This window comes from Rhineura floridana, chromosome 5 (genome assembly GCF_030035675.1).
Source record: "Rhineura floridana isolate rRhiFlo1 chromosome 5, rRhiFlo1.hap2, whole genome shotgun sequence".
Taxonomy (NCBI): Eukaryota; Metazoa; Chordata; class Lepidosauria; order Squamata; family Rhineuridae; genus Rhineura; species Rhineura floridana.
In genome coordinates this window covers 153481040-153503607 of record NC_084484.1, presented here as the reverse complement: position 1 = coordinate 153503607, position 22568 = coordinate 153481040, and the positions used below count along the sequence as shown (strand labels likewise).

At 39.1% G+C, this 22568-nt stretch overlaps 1 protein-coding gene across 3 annotated transcripts in view; it reads left to right on the top strand.

The window, feature by feature from the left end:
- The window catches only part of PAN3 (poly(A) specific ribonuclease subunit PAN3), a 79759-nt gene that overhangs the window by 43790 nt on the left and 13401 nt on the right, over window positions 1-22568 (top strand). For 2 of the 3 annotated variants that reach the window (XM_061628498.1, XM_061628497.1), the window contains 9 exons: window positions 484-634; window positions 3270-3517; window positions 5200-5304; window positions 7547-7604; window positions 10532-10693; window positions 11198-11314; window positions 11409-11510; window positions 16208-16373; window positions 16870-16957. In XM_061628498.1, coding sequence (XP_061484482.1) covers window positions 484-634; window positions 3270-3517; window positions 5200-5304; window positions 7547-7604; window positions 10532-10693; window positions 11198-11314; window positions 11409-11510; window positions 16208-16373; window positions 16870-16957 — 1197 coding nt within the window. The remainder of the gene's footprint in view (window positions 1-483; window positions 635-3269; window positions 3518-5199; window positions 5305-7546; window positions 7605-10531; window positions 10694-11197; window positions 11315-11408; window positions 11511-16207; window positions 16374-16869; window positions 16958-22568) is intronic. The other variant, XM_061628499.1, reaches the window with a different exon arrangement.

Sequence of the window (22568 nt, the reverse complement as noted above, 5' to 3'; positions counted from 1 at the left end):
TTAGTCTAGATTATGAAAGAAGTTGCATGGAAACATATTTTCCTATGTTCCCTATGGCCAGGATTCAAAGAGCAGTCAAGGGACTTCTGCATATTATTATTGTTATTATTGTTATTATTATTATTATTATTTGATTTATATCCCGCCCTTCCTCCCAGCAGGAGCCCAGGGCGGCATAGCCAGTAGGATGTCTGAATTTTTCTTTGAGCAGCAGAAAGCCATGTCTTACTACAAATTCTGCACAGTTTTGAAAGGTTTGCCATGCGGTGTGGTGAGAGTCGTCTTGAAAATACAATTCTAAAGCCCTCATTCCGCTTTTGGAACTAGTTTAGTTCTTTGGATCCTGGCCTATGTCTGTTGGCTTTTAATAAAGTACTAAAAACTTTTGAGTCTTTAACTTTTTGGTTTTAATTCCACTAATTTATTGAGTAGGCAATTCTGTTTTCACACTTAACATGTACTCTATTTTAATTTTTTAAACAGACACCAAATCCCACTGCAAGTGAATTTATTCCTAAAGGAGGATCAACCTCTCGACTTAGTAATATGTCACAGTCAAATATATCTGCCTTCTCTCAAGCCTTGTTCTCTCATCCTTCCATGGGAGGTCCTGCAAATGCTGGGCTAGCTCCAGGTAAGCTGAGAGTAATTTATTTGCACTTGATTATGAATCACTGTAGCCTCAGTGAAGCTTATTTCATCTAGGAACTGATTTTTCATTCATTCCATTTATTTAAAGTCTTACATAGGAGCAGTAGAAGCTTCAGATCGTTGTAATCAGTCTGGTACATACACAATACAAATTTTAGCACCTTAACATTTCCAAGTTATGGAAGGAACTTGTAAGCTTTTGTAGAGGTCTTACTTGCAGGCCTTAATTTTGAAAGTAGGTGTGTATATATATATATATGTGTGTGTGTGTGTATATATATATAAAAATAAAAGTGATACCTGCCATATAATGTCAAATTGCCATCCTTATTTAAGGGTTATCTTCTAATAAATTTATTTTCAGAATATTTATAACAAACATTAAAAATTTTCTCTAAAAGGCTGAAGTACAAGGATTATCTTGGAGATATAAGAACAGCATGCCAAACAATTGAGGACATCGTTTTCCTCTCTGAAGTCTGAAAAGCCAATAAATAGTTCCCAGTAAAGATAATGTTTGAACATGTTTTAATACCTATAAACTAGAAAGTCTAGATTGTATACATTCTAGGCTCTCAGAAGGAAGGAATGAAATTCTCCAAAGAAAAACTATGGAAAAACTAAAGGAATGTCCTGGAAGTGTGATCTCAGCATATATATATGAGTATGCTTTACTGCTTGACAAATGTAACATCACACATTATTAAAGCAATTAATAATGTGAAGAAAAGAACCACACACAAACACTGAAAAACATGGGGTTTTGGTACAGTAACCTTCAAAGTAGTGATAGAAAATTAATGTACCTAATATACCATATCTGCCAGTTTCACAAGTTGTTCTCATTCATGGGAACATGTAAAGTTACCTTACATCAGGTCACGCTATTTGTCTATCTAGCCCACATTGTCTATTCTGACTGCCAACAGCCATCAAGGGTCTTAGGCAGAGGTCTTTTACATCATCTGGTACCTGATCTTTTTAACTGAAGATGCCAGTGATTGGACCTGGGGCTGTCTGCATGAAAACCATATACTCTCCTGCCGAGATATGGTCCTGCTGTTGATATTCTATGCTTTGTGAGCAGATCTGCTTGGATAATATATTAATTTCTATGGAACAGTGGCTATAGGTCACATATATGGTTGTAGAAACCTGGCCACCTTGCACAGTTCCCAATTCCCAGACTTAGGGTAGCTAGTGGAGGTGGCTAAACTGTTGAGTTTATAATATGCACAGTTCTGTAGATTGTACATGGAGTTGTGTGCTGTGGTATGGAAATAGCATTTTTCTTGCTGCAAACAATCTACCTTACTCTCTAGTGTGTGTAAAAACTATTGTCAATTTCAAGTTTATGGCAGCGAGCAGTATTTATTTTAAAAGGTTTGTTTTCAGTCACATCTTGGAGAAACACCCTCAGCCATTTTTAGGCGATATAAAATAACTGGAGCCTGAGGAAGTAAACCAAACCTGAGATTTTTATCATGGGTAATTCTCCTGAAAATATGAATATGCCTTGAATGAAGTCAATTCATCTGCCTATTCCAGGGCTGTCTATTTTGGCAGGGCCTGTCCAGGATGATGGGTAGGTCTTTTCCTCAGCCCTTCTGCCTGAGCTCTTTTTTAACTGGAGATACCATGGATCAATCCTCGGTCTTGTTCACACAAAGGATGTGTCTTAGGATTGAGCAGTGACTTTCTAAGGACCTCCCTCCACCTTTCTAGGGGTAATCAAATTATACTTCATACTGCTTTGTGGGGAAGCTTTTCAGGGTCATAGGCGACTGCTTTAAGGAGGGGCTTAGGTGTCAAAAAGCTGTGAATACCACACATAGTGCTTTCAGTTGAAACGTCAACTTTAGTATGTTTTTCTTTAACTCTGAAAAAATACATAATAATAATTGTAACAGCTACATGAACATTGCAGTTTTGCAGTAAAAAAAATAGGTTGCACGTCATTAAAATTTGTTTCAGTACTGAGTAAACACTACCTAGTTAGTAAATTTGTCTTGTCACTTTCTGACTATAGTGTAGTTTTCATAATCTTTGCAACCTGATTGGTTTTTTTAAAAAAACAACCAGACCCTGTGGCACAGTTCTCAATATTGCCCTTTTAAATTATTCAAAAAATCATTCTAATCAAATCATCTGGTAACTCCATAAAATACTTAACAATCAGGTAAAAACATTTTCCATTTACTACAATACCATCTTATTCTTATATGCTGAAAATGTGCTGGTTTGCAAAAACCGTAACTATTAGTTTGGGACAGTTGCTTGTTTCAAGAGAACTGTAGCAGTACCTGATCTTTTTTGTATGTCATAGCAAAGAGGCACAGTTAGATGAAGTTGTACTTGAATTGCTTGCAAATGTTATAAATATTTGCTGGTGGTGGTTTTCTGGCACCCTTTAGATAAAAGTTGGTATTTGTTTTGTGGCTAACCATTTGATTTGAATCTTGCATGTCACTTGAGAAATTCTTAACATCTTGTCCAACTGTCATAAGTCTGTCTGTCCTTTTTATCTGCAAGAAAATGTTTCTCAAAACTTGAGAGTTCATTATGGGAGCAAATGCCTTTTTACTGCAAGTCTTATTTTTCCTTTTTCCCCCCATAAGGAATGTCACTGTCAGCGGGATCTTCTCCCCTTCATTCCCCTAAAATTACTCCTCATACTTCTCCTGCTCCTAGACGAAGAAGTCATACACCAAACCCAGCAAATTATATGGTGCCTACTAGTGCCTCTACCCCAGTTACTAATGCTGTCTCCCAGCCCCCAGCTACTGGCCAGGTGATTCAGAAGGAAACAGTGGGTGGCACAACCTATTTCTATACTGACACAACTCCAGCACCTCTAAGTGGAATGGTAAGACTTCATCTTTATGAAGGTATTTGTTGTGTCCATAAATTAATACTAGTATTCAATACAGCAATCTGCCACATTTTCAGTCATGATTAAAGCTTGGCTAATAATCGTGACTGCCATCCCAGTTTCCTTTTCTGTCCTCCAATGCTTTCTTATTGCATGTGTGCAGTTGAAGAAAAGATAAATTGCTGCCTTTGGAATGTCAGAATAAACAGTGATTTATCATGATGGGAATGAACCTAGGTGAGGTTTGGGCTTAATCCCTCCCCTCTCCTACAGTGTGGCTGCAAATAAGAGCACAGAAGCTTCTGATTTCAATTAATCAGAGTTTAGCATTGCATCCAAACCCTAAACTGTGATCAATCTTTATGGTTTGTTGAAGCAAGTCAACTTTATAACCCATGGTGTGAAATTGGCTTGTTCCAAACAAACCATAGTTGAAATTAACCACATTCTGTCTGGTTTGAATGACATGACAAGCTACAGTTAATCAGAAATGGAAGTGAAAGCTCTTCCTAATAGCTGTCCAGGGAGAAGAGGGGTGCACGAGTCAGGCTTGTTGAGGCGAGGCTCTTTTATGTCATGAGAAACTATCATTGGCCCCTAAGAAAACGAGGCATGCTCTATGACATGACAGAATCTCTCCTACCTGGAGCCATGAGGGCAGTTAACAGTAGGATTTGTTTAACTTCATGCATCATTTGGGTAGCTTACCACTGAGATGCTCTCATGGGAATGCTTGATACTCTTATAAGCATAAGATAAATAGAATCTATTCCTACTTTTATGTATATGTTTTATGTATATGTTTATCTAAAATGTTACCCCCCTCATCAGCTCTGAGTTCCCAATTCAGTGATACTGAAAATAATAATCTAACAAAAAAAACCTCGACAATTTCACAAAATAATTTAAAACTAAAAATTTGGGTAAATAGTAACTTAATCCAAAACTAGATGAAGAATTAAACTCTGAGTAAAGAAAAGTCTTTCCTTGGCACAAGAAGGCTCAGCACCATAAATGGGGTCCCGCCACTGAAAAGACTCCCCTTCTCTCAATAAGGCAGGGGCGCTCAGAGTAAGGCTTCTGAGGATAGTTGTAGTACATGGGCAGGATTGTGTAAAAGTAGGTGAGATGTGTCCTTGGGATGTGAATTCTGTGTAACCCTGGGGCACATCTAGACTAATGCTTACTTTGTTTTCCCTCTTGCTGACTCTGTACTAATATTTTGCCCACACACATACTTTTCTCCCACAATTACAGGCTTGGGCTTTTAATTCAAATGCTGATGACTTTGCAACTGCAGCCATAAGTATGCACGCATACATCCCCAAACTGCCGATATGAAAAAAGGGCAAGCTTAAGATGAACTAATGAAGAAGCTAGATTCCAGGATCACAAAGCAGATAGCCTTAGTGTAAGCAAGCTGTCTATGGTGGAAGGGTAACTTCCCCAATCTAATGTATCTGGCTTCTACAGTATTTACAAATGGAGTTGCTTGGAAGCATCAATCAAGCATAAGACTTGAACTCGCCACCATCAAGGATGACATAGTGCCTAAAACATTCATCCTTTTGTGATACTGCTTCTGTGGAAATACTTCAGAGGGCTTTAAAAGGATTTGATGACTCTAAACTTTTCAGATTCTAAAAATGGTCTGTCCCAAATTTGATTTTCAATAGGTGTTCCCAAATTATCATATTTATCCTCCGACTGCCCCTCATGTTGCTTACATGCAGCCAAAAGCAAATGCACCTTCGTTCTTCATGGCAGATGAACTCAGACAGGTAAGTTCTTCATAATAAAGCTGTAACAGGTTTTTTTCATATAATGTCTCTGTCACCTTCTATTTGAGCGCAGAGTTGTTTGCAATGCTGTAGCATAAAAACAATAATCTGAGGAAATAAGTGAGATGCAAGTAAATAGGTGAAATTATATGTGAAAACTGGAATGATGGTGTTTGGGACATATATCCTCAACTTCAATCCTATAAATGTCTGCCTGGGAGTAAGTACAATTGAACTCAATGGGACTTTCTTCTGAGTAGACATATTAGTTTGTGCTGTAAACACATTAAATCATATGGGTATATCCTATAGTACCTTGGGATACATAATATTTGTTTATAAGGTAACTTTCTTTAGAAGGAACATAATGCAATATGTAACAGTTAATACATTAATAAATTTCACAACCAAGACTGACGCCAGATTTGGCAAGACCTCAGTCTCTTCCCCCCCCCCCCCAAAAAAAATATCAAGCCAGGCAGGAACAGCAGCAACAGAGAAAAAAAATCCAATCTAACTAGCAAGAAAATAAAAGATGACATTTTGGTTAGCAGTTGGCTATCTTGAGGGTTCAGTCAAGTGCCTGACAGTGCTAACTGCTGATGCTAAACTTGCTCACTATATTATATGGGTTTCAATCAGTTAACTGAAATAAGCAGTTGAATCTGAAACAGAAATGCTAAAATCTCTACTTATAGGGTGTCTGTGATATTCTTAAACCTGTGCAGATTTATTTGGTTGTGTAAATACCTCTTACACTTGACCTTTGCCAACTGCCTCATGGCAAAAGTCTTTTTATGGGTTTCCCAGATAATAGTGTTGGAAAAATACATGGCGAATTCATTTAAAGCATGGCTGGTGAATCTGTGCCAGTCCTGAAATATAACCCCTATCATCCCTGTCCATTGGTGATTCTGCCTGGGGCTGATGCGAGTTGGAGTGACAACATCTAGAGGGCCACAGGCTCCCTGATTTATTGAAACATATTTTTGCAGATCTTTGCTACAAGGTGTCTTTTTGAAAGCCACCCATTGTGTAGGGAAACGTCTTGTTAAAGAAACCTACCCCCTTGTCTCATCAGTTCTTGCATACCTACTTGTCTTTAGGGTGGGGTGCTGAATATATTCTTGCTGTGATAGTTTGAAATGTGACGGATCTGCCTGCATCATTGTAATTCTCACTCCATAAATTTAAAGCTCTACCTTTCATATCAGACTCCATCTGATGTACAGAATCAAGAACTTGGCAAAGTTGGGTTAGAACTCAAAATTATCTCAGTAAATTGGAAACATCTGCAGCAGTAAGTAGAAACATAAGTACAAATTCAGATTGTCTCTTTATTGGAAACAGATTGCTGCTGAAGAAATGTGTGTCAAGCAAGTAGCATTACGGACAATAACCTTAAGATTATAGTTAAAAACAATCAAAGTATGTCTAAGCAGCGTAGCAGCTCCAGCAAAATAATGGGGAGGGATATACAAGAGCTTCTTCATATTCTGTGCTGTACTCTGGCATGTTCAGTACATATTTTATTACTCTGCTTTTTACTCATGAGAAGGGCTGGTGGAGGGGGGAGAGCTGCCCTGGGCTCCTTTGGGAGGAAGGCCAGGATAGAAATTTAATAAAAAAGAGTTCTGTCCCTCCCCCAGCAGCCCACTCACTTTCCTGGATGCAATTCTGTGTCAGTTACAGTGAATGCAAAGTTAGTTTTGCAAATGCAATATGATGGAAGATAGGAGTTGTTAATATCTAACATTGAGTAGGGAAAATTGAGAGTGGCTTCATAAGTGTTCAGATAATATGATTGCCTTGAGAATGGTAACTGGTAATCCAAGTCTGAGGACAAAAAAACAAAAACTGCAGCCTTAGTTATGTTTTAGAAATATCATTCTACTTGAAAGAATAGTGGAACATTGGATCAGATCCCCCAGCATATGGAAGTCTACAGTGGAGTTATCTTAAGAGCATGTTTGAAAAACATTTGATAGGGTAGGTTCAATGGCAGAACTGACTTCACTATAGGTCCTCTTAAAGATTGCTTCCAGCCACATTCAAGGGTGTTTAGTCCTTAGACAAAGTTAGCTTTAGTTAGGGATTCCGTTTCTATAAATGGGTTCCGATAGTCCAAGTCCTTTTTCAGGTCTGTTTCTTTGATTTTGTGATTAACCGAAGCAGCATATAAGAAACAGCAAACTAGAATTTCATGTCTTTATTGGTAAGACTACAAAATGTATTCCTATAGGAGCTGATCAACAGACACTTAATTACGATGGCTCAGATAGATCAAGCAGATATGCCTGGTGAGTAACTAAAGATCTTGAATTTAAATTGCATTTCTAAACTGTTCTTTTGTTCTCAGTTTGCTAACTCTACTAGATAATTCATATAACCATTTGCATATTAAAGCAAAACTATTCTAGATGCTATATAAAGCTGAACCTATCTTAATTTTTCTCAAGATATTTTTTCAGTTAACTTTTTCTTTTCATTTACTTATTCAGCAGTACACAATGCAAGCTTTAGTTCATCTTTAAACCTTTTTTAATTAAATGTTTCATTTTGCTGTCTGGAACATAATTAGAATCCTGCCTACAATGTGCTTGGTGTCTAGCTTAGCAGTACAGTTAATTTGTATTGCTTTTCCATTACACCTGTGATCTCTAACTTTAGCAGTCAGTGCTCATTTCTTCGTAATGTTTCTTAAGGATTTACCATATGGAGAGTTTAGGAGGCTGGGAGCCTTTAGTATATGTATTTAAGACTCCCAAGCCATACATCAAGTGTGTCAATGCCTGCTAATACAAATATTTCATCAAACTTGTTGCATGAATGCCAGTTTAGGATAATGAGTAGTGCACAAAATCTCATACACTTCACTGGACCTCTTCTTAATTTTAAAAAATTATTCATTGCTTGTTTAAAATTCAGAGCAATACACAACAAAAGGTTTAACAGGATCACATATAAAATAACATATAAAGCCAGTTCCGCTACTACATAAAATTGATGCAGATATGACTAGAATCACTACACTGGAAAGGTCTGTCTGAATAAAAAATGGGCTTATCTACATGGTGGTTTATTGTGTGCTTGCTGCTACTCACATCTCCTCTTGATTTGTATCATTCACATGATGTTACTGGCAAACAGAAGCTATCATGCAGTTTTCTCCCTGTAAACACGTACTAACCCAATCCGCTGATAACATGAAAACTGGAGAAAAAGTCTCCTCTCCACTAGTGGTTGCAGGTGCTTTGCTTCAAAGTTTTTAGGTGGGAGTGTCAATCGTTACTTTTTCATACACCCCTTTCCACGTCCACTATATCCTCCCGTCTTTCATTTTGTTTCCTGTGGGTTGACAAGCAACTTCTGTCTGCTCTTCTCAGTTCTGTTGGCCTTTTTGATGTTGTTGCAAACAGATGCAGGAGGTAGACTACCGACAGTGTTCTATAGCTATTTACTGCAGCAAGCAGCCCTGCTTCTTGGCAGATGAATGGTGCCTATTTTTTTCCTTTGCCCCCAGCTTGTGTGCAAAGATGTAATACAGCTTCAACAGCTGTATCAACTCAGTAAACTTGTCCAGATAGTTTCTTTGCAACTGCCATGCTGGGTACCTGATTTAATATATCTAAAGGCAGGTAATTATCTGGCAGTACATTAGGAGACCATGTGACAGGCATCCCAGCATGCAATGCATTCCTGCCCTTTAGTCATGTGGGAGTTTTTTGCCTGACGAAAATTGTACCAGTATTCCAGCATCGGCGCAGATAGCAGCAGCATTTCCCACGCACACCCTGTGTTGATACAACTGAAACAATTTTAAAAGTCAGATCCTAAACGGAGAGGTCTTGCATGGCGATGGGAACAGTGCGTATGTGTATAATGGGTGAGGGACAAAAACAAGCCATGTGAAAGACAGGTGTATGAAATGCTGCTATATCGGCTGAAAAAGCAGCTGTTCCTTAACAGGTACTGCAGTGTGAAAGGGATTTTAGAAATCAGGACAGAAGTGCTACCGTTTTATTTATTTATTTATTTATTTATTTATTTATTTATTTTACTTGTATACCGCCCCCATAGCCGAAGTTTAATCCATTAAACTAACGCAATCAGCCCCTTAAGTACCTTTTGTGTAGATGAAAGTTGAAAAAGTATCAATATATAAGAATTCAAAGCAGAAATAATAGCAGCAATACAAATAAATTTAAACATTATAGATCATCTAGCACAGTATATTACAATTCCTAAAACAGGAATGAAATCAATTCATTTGCCCACAAAGGCTATTGACAAGTTGGACAAGGGACAGTAGAGGACAAAGTTTCAGAACCTCCTGATGTAAAGTGCTTACACTAATTTTCGGTTCTCTGCACATGGGGTGTAAAGGGAGGGAGGTATGTTCTTTCTTCACCCCGCGTTTGCCCACCATTTTTTAAAGGAATCTACTGCAGCTGATAAAAGAAACTGAGCATGCTTGGTTCCCTAGCAACCAGAGGGAATGTAAATGTAAAATTAGAGGTCATGGTCATTAGGAAACTGTGATTTATCCTTCATAGAGGAAGAAATGCTGGTGTGAATTGAAAAGATTGTGTTTGCAGCTAGCATTGCAGGTTGCACTCAGTGCAGATGATACAAATAGCAAACTGAGGTAAACACAGTGTCTTTAGTAAGAAGTAATTCTCCTGTGTAGATAAGCCCAATGTCTTCAGTTCTTAACAAGTGCTACTTATTGCCCTTGCTTTAGGAATGCCATCAGGATGTCCCTAGAGCCATTTGTAACAATGTCTCCAAACATGAGGTTCTGTCAGGTCTCTGATTTTCTGATTTAGTGGATCAGAGATCTATAATGGTTTCAACAAGAAAAGCTTACTTGAAACTGGTAACCTGCGACCAAAACTTACACAAATGTCTTTGATAAGGTTTACTCTTAGCCACTTTTCACTGAACTTTTAGATTTTTGGCTGTTATCTTTTATGCCCCTTCTATAAAATTACTAATCAGGATCTTAGTGCAAATACTGAATGTGTTTTTCTTTAGTATTGGGAATTTCTGTATTTCCGAAGGCACACATTGTGGTAAACATTGTATAGAATTTGCATCAAAGCTTGTTACAAAATTCTGGCTTGGTTACAGTCCTCTAAAACACAGTGTATGTATCGTTTTGACGTTATAACTGTTCATAATTAATTATGAGTAGTGTCTAATATATTTCTGCAAACTGGTTTAGCTGTCCCAACAGAAGTTGACAGCTACCACAGCCTTTTCCCTTTGGAACCACTGCCACCACCCAATCGGATACAGAAAACAAGCAACTTTGGGTACATAACATCATGCTACAAAGCTGTAAATAGCAAAGATGATCTGCCATATTGCCTTCGGAGGATACATGGTGAGGGAAATCAAGTTACATTTGAACATTCAATGCTACCAAAACTTTGTGGTTTTTTTGTTTATAAACTTCAAAGTTGATTTCAAATCAAATAATTCCTTTTTAAATACTGAAAAGGAATGGGCCCCAGCTAATAATTCCCAGAGAGCCAGTGTGGCTTAGTGGTTAGAGTGTTGGACTACGACCTGGGAGACCAGGGTTCGAATTCCCACACAGCCATGAAGCTCACTGGGTGACCTTGGGCCACTCACTGCCTCTCAGCCTCAGAGGAAGGCAATGGTAAACCACCTCTGAATACCGCTTACCACGAAAACTCTATTCATAGGGTCGCCTTAAGTCGGGATCGACTTGAAGGCAGTCCATTTCCATTTTCATGAACAGGTCATGAACAAATGTGTTCTGTTTGGGTTGTGTCTTTTCTAATAGCCCAGTATTTTAAACAAATGTGAAAGCTCCATTAAACATCTGAGAATCTTTGAAGCATACAAGATTTTTCTTTCTCAGGTTTTCGTCTTGTTAACACAAAGTGCATGGTGTTGGTTGACATGTGGAAAAAAATCCAACATTCAAATACTGTCACATTGCGTGAAGTATTCACCACTAAAGCATTTGGAGAACATTGTAAGTTTCTTATTTTTAACATGTTAGCCAATCACATTGGAAAACTTGCATCGATTACATACCTAATTCTCACCTTGGCCTTTTTCCCCAAAAGCTCTTGTGTTTGCATATGACTTCCATGCTGGAGGAGAGACCATGATGAGCAGACACTTCAATGATCCTAGTGCTGATGCCTATTTCACTAAAAGGAAGTGGGGTAAGACCAGCAAATGAGATCTATAAACCAGTGGACAAAAACTGAAGAACAACTGAAGTCTCATAACTTTTCATCATATATAGCTTTGTTGCAATATAGGCTTCTTGAAGCATTCAAAATATAATGCCTAGCTTGTAATCCTGCTGGCCACTCCTCAATTCATCCCAGGCTGGTTTTGATTCTCCAGTTTATGATGCATTCATATGGGGCCCTCAGTCATGCTCCACTACTATAGGTAATGTAGTTCTAGACGAGGACTAAGAGCAACCAACTTGTTTCATCAGTGCAAGGACTTTTGGCTGTGCAACAGAACTTCCTCTTCCCACATGCCCCCTAAATATGTTGTTTACCCTTGGAGCAGATTTGGGGAGAGTGGGGGCAGTTCCATTGCAGAAGCGGTAATCCTTTTGCTAATGGAACAAGTGCATTGGATACTGCCCTAAATGTACGTCTCTATTCCATGCTGAAAGTGTTTGAGACTACAGTTATGTCTGTGTGTGTGTCTAGTCTCTCATTTTTGTATTATAGGACTATGGGGTAGCATGTCTGCATTCAATACATTTGGAAGAAATTGAGAGATGTAGGATCATAGAATAGTAGAGTTGGAAGGGGCCTATAAGGCCACCAAGTCCAACCCACTGCTCAATGCAGGAATCCAAATCAAAGCATTCCCGACAGATGACTGTCCAGCTGCCCCTTGAATGCCTCCAGTGTCGGAGAGCCCACTACCTCTCTAGGTAATTGGTTCCATTGTCGTATGGCTCTAACAGGGTGTTTTTCCTGATCTCCAGTCGAAACCTGGCTTCCTGCAACTTGAGCCCATTATTCCATGTCCTGCACTCTGGGACGATCGAGAAGAGATCCCAGCCCTCCTCTATGTGACAACCTTTCGTGTACTTGAAGAGTGTTATCATGTCTCCCCTCAGTCTTCTCTTCTCCAGGCTAAACATGCCCAGTTCTTTCAGTCTCTTCTCATAGGGCTTTGTTTCCAGTCCCCTGATCATCCTCGTTGCCCTCCTCTGAACCTGTTCCAGTTTGTCTGCATCCTTCTTGAAGTGCAGAGACTAGAACTGGACACAGCACTCAAGATGAGACCTAACCATTGCTGAATAGAGGGGAACTAATACTTCACATGATTTGGAAACTATACTGCTGTTAATGCAGCCTAATATAGCTTTTGCCTTTTTTGCAGCTACATTGCACTGTTGGGTCATATTTAGCTTGTGATCAACGACAATTCCAAGATCCTTCTCACATGTCGTATTACTAAGCCAAGTATCCCCCATCTCATAAGTGTGCATTTGGTTTCTCTTTTCTAAGTGTAGAACTTTGCATTTATCCCTGTTGAATTTCACTCTGTTTTCAGCCCAATGCTCCAGCCTATCAAGGTCCTTTTGAATTTTGTTTCTATCTTCCTCGATATTAGCTGTGCCTCCCAATTTTGTATCTTCTGCAAATTTGATAAGCGTGCTTTGTACCTCCTCATCCAAGTCATTAATAAAAATGTTAAAGAGCACTGGGCCCAGGACCGAGCCCTGTGGTACCTACCCCACTTGTTACTTCCGCCCAGTTTGAGAATGAACCATTGATAAGCAGTCTTTGAGTACGATTCTGGAGCCAACTGTGGATCCATCTGATAGTTGTTTCATCCAGCCCCCATTTAGCTAGCTTGCTAATCAGAATATCATGGGGCACTTTGTCAAAATCTTTGTTGAAGTGGAGATATATTATGTCCACATCATTCCCACAGTCTACAAGGGTGGCTCCTAATAATCACTGCATTGCTTTCAAGGTGCTTACAGATTGACTGCTTTATAATCTGCTCCAGAGTTTTTCCAGGGATTGATGTTAGGCTGACTGGTCTATAGTTCCCAGGTTCTTCCTTTTTGCCCTTTTTGAAGATAGGGACAACATTAGCTCTCCTCCAGTCATCCGGCACTTCACTGGTCCTCCATGATTTCGCAAAGATAATAGACAGTGGTTCTGAGAGTTCTTCAGCCAGTTCCTTCAATACTCTAGGATGCAGTTTATCGGGCCCTGGAGATTTAAACTCATTCAAAGTGATTAGGTATTCCTTGACCATTTGTCTATCAATCTCAAGGTCCAATCTTGCCCCTTCTGCTTCATGTTTTGGGGAGGGTTACAGACCCTTTTTTGGGAGACGATTGAGCCAAAGTAGGAATTGAGCACTTCTGCCTTTTCTTTGTCATCTGTTATCATTTTGCCATCCTGATTGAGTACCTGTGCCACCATTTCTTTTCTCTGTTTTTTACTATGGATCATTCTTCTGAAAGAAACTTGCCTCTGAATAAGTCAGAAGTGAACAAGTGCATACTAGGCTAGATTCTGCACAGTTTGTGTGTGGGATACATCTATATATCTCTATATAGATATACAGAGAGAGAGAGAGAGAGATACACACTTTATAGACATTATAAAAATATAAAAGAGTGGAATGTGGGGGTTGTGAGGTATCAGATGAATCCTTTAAATGATTAAATGCCATTATTGATGACATTTGTAATGATGAAACATGAGTGATTTTTTAAAGGGCTATTTGTACAACAAAGGGCAAAGCTTATATAAATGGATTTGAAAAATATTTGTAAAAACAAGGTGTTATAATTTGCTTATGTTCTATAACTTACATTATACAACATAAGGCTTTGTATCAAGACAGGGTATCCTGGTTTTAAAGATCTTTACATGTTGTGCGTAGCTTTAAACACATTTGTCTTTTGTTGGTAAAACTAGTATTTGACAGTTGAAAGAAGAGAATTGTGGTCACATGGGTTTTTTACATGTTGTGTTCTGCTGTCACAGTGTGGTTAGGCTTTTTCTTTCTTTTTTTTTGCCTTGTCATTTGCTAACTCATTCCAGAATTTTATTGTCTAGGATGTGGTATAATAAAGTTTTTTGACAGATGAATCAAAGCATAACAAGTTGCGTTTATTTCTGTACTGAACACCTGTGAATTAGAGGAGGAGGGGTGCCCCAGTTAACATAGTTTTAGTGTCCCTTGAATGTGCCAGCCCTTGTTGATTTGAACAGGAAGTTGCTTATCTTCAAACCGGAACAAAAACCCAACCACTAAAGAGTGGGCGAAGGGGGAGAAAAGCAGAAATGAAAACAAACATTTCTTATGTTCTCACATTTACTGAAAGTAAAATAATACCAATTTTTTGGACCAATCTGTAGATGTACTTTTGATTTCCTACTACAAACTAAACCAATTTCCCATAAGTGCCTTGCAGATTGAAGGAAGTAGCATGTGATTTGTAAGTTGCTGTTTTATAGTTACTCAAGGTATAAAGATCTTTAAAACAGCTTGTATTTCACTTTTGTCTCACTAAAAGTTGAATGTTGATTCAGGAAATGCTATTTTCAAACGGCCTGCAGAGGCACGTGTATGCACATCTCTGTGACCCATTGAAGTTGGTTAGGTTATATTTGTTTGAAGATCCTTGAGCATGATGAACTTTTAAAAAACTCCCATATAATTAAAAATGCACTTTGGATGTTTGCTGTAAGTTGCATAAAGTGGTAGTGGTTATGGTGGTCATGGTGAATAGTACTTTTGCACTGTAAAGTAGTTAAACTGCTCTTGCATCAAACACCAAAGCTGCTTTTTAAACTTGGCAGTCTAAAGAGCTATCTGTGGGAGGTGATCCTTCAAATGGAATTCCTCTTGAGGGTGATGTGCATAATATGAGCCTCTGAACCACAATTCAGATCTACTTTGTGAGTAATTGGCTTAATTATTCATTGTTTTGTTGCTGCAAATGCACCCAAACATCAGGCCTCTTCAGAACTCTGCTATGCTATATCTTTAAAAAACATGATGAGTTCTTGAAATATAATAATAGTTGTAATATATTGCCCAAAATATATTGTTTTCTAACTGAATAGCTTGATTAATTGAAAATGGTTATGGTCAAACTTCAATCATGAAACAAAATCTTAGGAAGAAAAATGTGCAATATTCCAAATATGACTCTCCTGATTTTGTGTTTCACTTGGGAATTATCCTATGTATTTGAGTGTGTGTTAAGTATGCTGTGGGATTAGGGTTGATTAACTTTGACTCCATTTTTGTTTTTAAATGGAAATGCGGAAGCAACATTGCTTCTGGTATAGTATGACTAAGTGATTTGTGAGTGCATGTTATCATTTTTTTGTTGCTTTCTTGGTACATAAGAAAAGCCCTGCCCAGTGTCAAACCAATGGCCCATCTAGTCCAGTTGTGCATAGTATATAAACAGAGAAGCTTCTGGTAGGCCAGCATGAAGCCAATAATTCTGCCCTGTTCGTGCCATCCAGCATATTGCCTCAAAACATGGAAATCTGTTTAGCTATCTTTGGTAATAGCCATTCATTTACTATTTAAGCCAGTAGACATTGCAGCATCTTATGGCAGCCAGTTCCATAAATTAATTATGGTACCATAACAGATTGCAGCTGCTCAATAAAATACCATCTTTACACAGTATATCTTAGTTTTAAAAGATCAGTCCATTTAAAAGTAAAATGAAGCTACAATCGTGGCAATTGGGTTGGGTGGGTTGTTCTTGCCAGTTTAATATGGCTTTGAAATAAAGTGAATTAACTAGCATTTTTAAAAAATATTGCATTCATTAACCAAAGTCTTACAAAGCTCGAAGTTGTAGATTTCATTTGTTCTCACATTCCTTTGATAGGTCAGCATGATGGACCTCTGCCTCGGCAGCATGCTGGGTTGTTGCCAGAATCCCTGATTTGGGCCTATATTGTGCAGCTGAGCTCCGCATTGCGGACCATTCATACGGCAGGATTGGCCTGTCGGGTAATGGACCCCACAAAGATTCTGGTAACTGGCAAAACAAGGTAACATGAACAAGCCAAACAAGATGATGCTAGCAGGCGCCTTTTGTTCTGACTTTTAAATGCCTGCTGAAAACTTCTGTGCTGCCAGGCTTGTGCAAGCAGTTGAGAAGATGTATTTCTGCAATAGTTAATAAATGATTTCTAACTTTAATTTTTACATAGTTTTGTTGTGCGTGATTGTTGTAAACAGCTTTGATTTTTGGTATGAATCGCAGTGCACAAATATTTTTTATAAATAAATATTTTATCATTACATTGTTAATGACAAGTGAGGCCTGTGTACATAGAGAACCTTCCCCCAGTCACCCCAGTTCAAGGGACACACAGAGCTAATACACCCTCACACTGAATACACTCACAGATTGATAAGCGTTTGCCATAAATATCAGTTTAACAGAACTTTTTTGATGTAGCTATAGAAGTTACACAGCAAGTCTTAACAAGAAAACCTAGGAGTTTTAAACTTCTCTTTTCCTATAATGCTTCTATCTTCAAGGTTGCGAGTGAACTGCGTTGGAGTCTTTGATGTGTTAACATTTGATAACAGCCAAAACAATCCCCTAGCTCTCATGGCCCAATATCAGGTAAGATCACAATATTGTCCCTTCTACTTTACCTTATTTGGTTAGTGAGTATTCATCAGTGATTGTATTTATTTTTCTTTTCTTTTTTCTTTAAAACCATTTGGTTTTGACATGAGAAGGCTGTTCTTTTTTCTGTGTATTTGCTTCGTTTGAGAATTGCTACTGGATGAACTTTTCAAAGAAGCAATGTTTGTTGGTTGCATTAAAACATAAAATATTCTACTTTGCATATAGGCAAGGACCCCTCTGTTTGTTGCTGTTACAAGTTATACAGCATCACCAGTGCTTTGCAAAGTTTTAAAAGCAAAGAGGAGACAGGTCCCTGCCCACAAGGAACTTACAACTTAAAATAGACAGTGTGGAAGACAGCAGCGAGGGAGAAGGGTAACAAGGAATAGCTTGGAACAAATGATGTTAAATTTGGTAACATTGTGCATAAATAAAAGAAATGACTCACACTCTCCAAAACCCTCTTCAGGATCAACAACTAATTTGGGAGGCGATCTAGCTGACACAGCTAATGTTGGTAGGAATAAAGAAACACCTTATCTTTTTCACCAATAGTCTCACTAACCACTTCCAGATGGAATGGAGAGCATGCAAGTTTGCCACAAAAAGTTAATTTTTTCATTGTTCTTCCCTTTGCACTAGAGGAGAGACACCATAGTCCAGCCCATAGTTGGAAACTAACAATATATGTATTATGCTTTATAGCAGCACTGCATGTTCACCCCTTTATCTGGAAAGAGTTCTCTCCACCTGTTGGCAGACAAGCAAGAGGGGTGTGTATAGGTAGGAATACATACTTTATGATATTGACTTAGGAATTTAGAGAAATTGGGGCAATTATTTCTGTGAAGTACTGCATTTGAAAAGCTAATTCATTGTTTTAAAGCTTGACACTTGAAACCAAAGTGCAACTTTTTATCAAACTGATTTTTTTAAAAAAAATCTTAAATTTTGAATGACTCAAACTCACTTCAGCTCTTCACCTGCATTAAAACATCCACATAAATATACTCCTGAATTTGTCTTTATGAATGCTGTAGTCTCCCTGTAGCCAGTAAAAAAAACAAAACATCAAGTAGTGTTTAGCGGAAGACATTGCTAGCATTGAATAGCTACCAGGCGTGTAAACGACTTTGCAGAAGTCTGCATGATAATTGGATAGAACAGTGCATCCAGAAAAACTGGTGTGCCCGGCATTAAAAAAAATTGCATGAAAGTAGTGTTGAACCTTTGGACTCACATGTTTGTGGGAGAAATTTGGTCAGGAGTTACTATTTTGGTTGTAACCTTGTTCCTGCCACTTGTTCTCTTGAATCTAAAAGTAATTGATTAATTTTCAATTGTTTAAATGATTGAATTCAGTCCTCTTTAACTCACAGTCTCTGTCCTGGATAATTCTTTCTTAATAACATACCTGGGTCACTAAGGACCTGTTAATTTTGAAGTCAGTTGGGGCTGCCCCCCAAAATAAAGTCTTTTCTCCCTGCTCAGGAGACTTCCTAGGTACACAGAAGAATATACTTTTGCATTACAAATGCATATATATTCTAAAATATTTTTAATTGTCTGACCTATATCCTTCTAGGATATACAGAAGGTTGAAGTTTCAGCTGAAGCAGAGTGGGGGGAAAAGGAAACTGGATGGTGAGGGGGGTGGAGAAGAATGAATTGGCCTGTTCACATCCCTAATAGCTTATAGTCAGTACTAAAAGGGGAATAATGTTGGGTTGGGGGAATGTGTATCTTATGGTTAAAATGTTCCCCAACTTGTACTATGCAAAGATGTTTCAGGAGGAAGAAACTTGGCTAATAAAAGCTAGCAGGGATGGAACAGCCGGCTGGGCCAGGGAGGTGATTAATGCCTCTCTGCGAGAGGGGGTGGTCCCTGGCTGCCTGAAAGAAGCGGTAGTGAGACCACTCCTGAAGAAACCCTCCCTGGACCCAGAAAATTGTAATAACTATAGGCCGGTAGCAAATGTTCCATTTCTGGGCAAGGTCCTTGAACGAGTGGTTGCGGGCCAGCTCCAGACACTCTTGGATGAGACCGATTAGCTGGATCCATTTCAGTCGGGTTTCAGGCCTGGTTTTGGCACAGAAACAGCCTTGGTCGCCCTGTATGATGACCTTTGTCGGGAGAGAGACGAGGAATGTGACTCCGTTGATTCTCCTTGATCTCTCAGCGGCTTTCGATACCATTGACCACGGTATCCTTCTGGGGAGACTGGCTGAGTTGGGAGTAGGAGGTACTGCATTGCAGTGATTCTGCTCCTAGTTGGCAGGTCGCCTCCAGAAAGTGGTGCTTGGGGAACATTGCTCGGCACCCTGGACTCTCCAGTATGGGGTTCCGCAGGGGTCAGTTCTGTCCCCCATGCTGTTCAACATCTACATGAAGCCGTTGGGTGCAGTCATCTGGAGCTTTTGAGTGCATTGCCATCAGTATGCTGATGACACGCAGCTCTATTTCTCCTTTTCATCTTCTTCAGGTGAGGCTGTCAATGTGCTGAACCGGTGCCTGGCTGCGACAATGGACTGGATGAGGGCTAATAAACTGAGGCTCAATGCAGACAGGACTGAGATGCTGCTAGTGGGTGGTTCTTCTGACCGGATGGTGGATGTCCAACCTGTCCTTAATGGGTTGCGCTCCCCTTGAAAGAGCAGGTTCGTAGCTTGGGGGTTCTCCTAGAACCATCTCTGTCACTTGAGGCTCAGGTAGCCTCGGTGGCACGGAGTGCCTTCTACCAACTTTGGTTGGTGGCCCAACTACGTCCCTATCTGGACAGGGATAACCTGGCTTCAGTTTTCCATGCTCTGGTAACCTCTAAATTAGATTACTGCAATGCACTCTACATGGGCCTGCCTTTGAAGACGGTTCGGAAACTGCAGCTTGTGCAAAATGCAGCGGCCAGATTGGTAACAGGGACCAGACGGTCTGAACATATAAAACCGATCCTGGCCCGCTTGCACTGGCTGCCTTTATGTTTCCGAGCTTGATTCAAGGTGCTGGTATTGACCTATAAAGCCTTACACGGCTTGGGACCACAATACCTGATGGAACGCCTCTCCAGATACGAACCCACCCGTACACTATGCTCAACATCTAAGGCCCTCCTCCAAGTGCCTACTCCGAGGGAAGCTCAGAGAATGGCAACAAGGGAGAGGGCCTTCTCAGTGGTGGCCCCCAAATTATGGAATGATCTCCCTGACGAGGTGCACCTGGTGCCAACACTGTTATCTTTTCGGCGCCAGGTCAAGACTTTCCTCTTCTCCCAGGCATTTTAGCATGTGTTCTATATTGTTTTAAATTTTTAAATTGTGTTTTAAATTGTTTTTAAAAGATGTATTTTAAATTGTATTTGTTTTTAGTTGTTGTAAACCGCCCAGAGAGCTTCGGCTATGGGGCGGTATACAAGTTTAATAAATAAATAAATATATAAATAATAAAAGACATATTTCCTATTCTCCATAATCCCTCTTCCCTCCCCCCATTCCAATCTATTAAATAACCGTTTAAATGCTCAGATTCAGGGCTGGCATTCAACCCCAAACTGAGCCATCTCAAATTACTTGGCAATCAAAGACCTTAGGGTGAGACAGAAAAACATTTCTTCTCTCCTCCGCCCCCCCCCCCCCACCAAAGTGGTCTGCAAAGGGGCACTTCCCTTAGAGATTGAATGATACATTTCACCATTACTTGCAGGTCCAATTTTTTTCTGTAGATTGTTGAATGTGGCTTCAGGCATTTCAGATTTCATATTGTATGAACTGTTGAAACAACCTGCCCAGCATTGCCACTGCAAGCCTCCATTCATGTCATAGATTTCCCACCCTAATCCCTGTTTAAATTACTGGTGCTTATGTGGCATTAGTGCTAAGTGGGTTGTATTTTAAGTAGCTTCCATGGAGGAGGTTCTTTTTGGTTTAGGAAGACTCTGTAGGAGAGACCTGTTCCATCATCTTTCCACAGGAATGAGAGCATTGTGTGTCTGCAACATTCTTAGCTCTACCAGCACGGGGAGTTAAGAGACTGCAACAGAGAACTATCCTTTTTAGCACATTGAAAACTATTATAGGTAAAAAGTTGCCAAACTGTGAGAAGCTTTTTATAACTGGTGTGTAAACAGTGCTTTGATCTCAGTTGTCTTAGATAGCAACTGATATTTTTGATGGTAGAGTGAAAATAAGGGTAGATGTTGGCGTCAGAAGTGATTGATCTAACAGATCAGCTAGGAACTTAGCCTAGTTAAAATAAATGTACCAATAAATCCTCTGGAGGCAATCTCTTGTGCTCATGTATCGCAAAAGTGCTCTCACTTTCCTGTCAAGAGTTGGTGGGGCTGCTCTATTTGTGAAGACTGATGTTACCTATGTACCACAGGAACGTCACAGAATTCTGGGATGTGATTTATTAATTTTATTATTTAAAAGTTTTATATTGCTCTTCAACAATATTTCTAGGGTAGTTTATAAAAACAAAGTTAAAATAAAATGCAATAAATTAGAATATATTAAAATTGAACATATGTGAGACTTCAGCTTATTCTGACTTGATTCAACTTTTCTCCAGTTCTGATATGACCCAGAAATGCAGCACGTGATAGCTTAAAATGTCATATTGTCTCTTCTGTGCCAGTTCCACTTAAGAGGTTATGCTTCCAGGACTACAGTTTGGACATAGCTAGCTTCCCCATTTTCAGATTAGAGCAGTGTGAATAGTAGTTGAACAAGATAATGATAAATTTTATGGCAGCTTGAATGGGGTTCCTTGACTTCTTTATCATTCTGCCATGTAGTAGACACTTCTTGAATTATGAGATCCACAAATCACTGGGTTTTCTCTTGAGAGAATTCAAGGCTTAAAAATGTAACTACCTGTTGGGATAACACATTATCAGTATTATATGCTATTGTTACTACAGATATTTGGCTATACGATAACATTGAGATTTTGACGTTCATGTTGCTCATTTTAACTGGATGTAGGCATCACACATACGCACTCTTAAAGAGTCTTTTGTTTCTCCAACGTGATCCCATTGTACTACATCCCATTGTACATTTTGTTAGGAAAGGGCAGAAGTTAGGCATGAACTAAGAGGGCCATGAGAAAAGAATGCATTGTTTCTTGCAGTCTATTTTTCATAGTCTGTTTCAGCCACATGAATAGAGACTGTCACACAGTAAATGGACATAAACAGAACCATAGATAGAATCAGAGGAGAAAACCAGAATTGAAAAGCGGGAAGAAACATTGCAATTGAGGGGGGAAATAAAAGAATACGACAAAAGGAAAAAAAATACATGGAGGTAAGAATTGGATACAAAATACGTGAAGGAGAAATGGGAAGGGGAAAGGTTATGGAAGTATATTTTGCAGCTTGACTTCAAGTTTTGGAGTTTTTAAGCCCTGTTGTGGTAGCAGGACGGGAGTAAAATCTTAGCCCATCCAATACACAATTCTACTAATTGATTGCTAATACTTAAGTCTACATAAAGGATGTCATGCTGTGAATTTATGTAGGCACAGTAAGGGAGTATGCTAGTACCTCAGTGGTTACGATTGCATTGAAGCCTAACAAAAATAATTAAATTTAGCATATGAAAC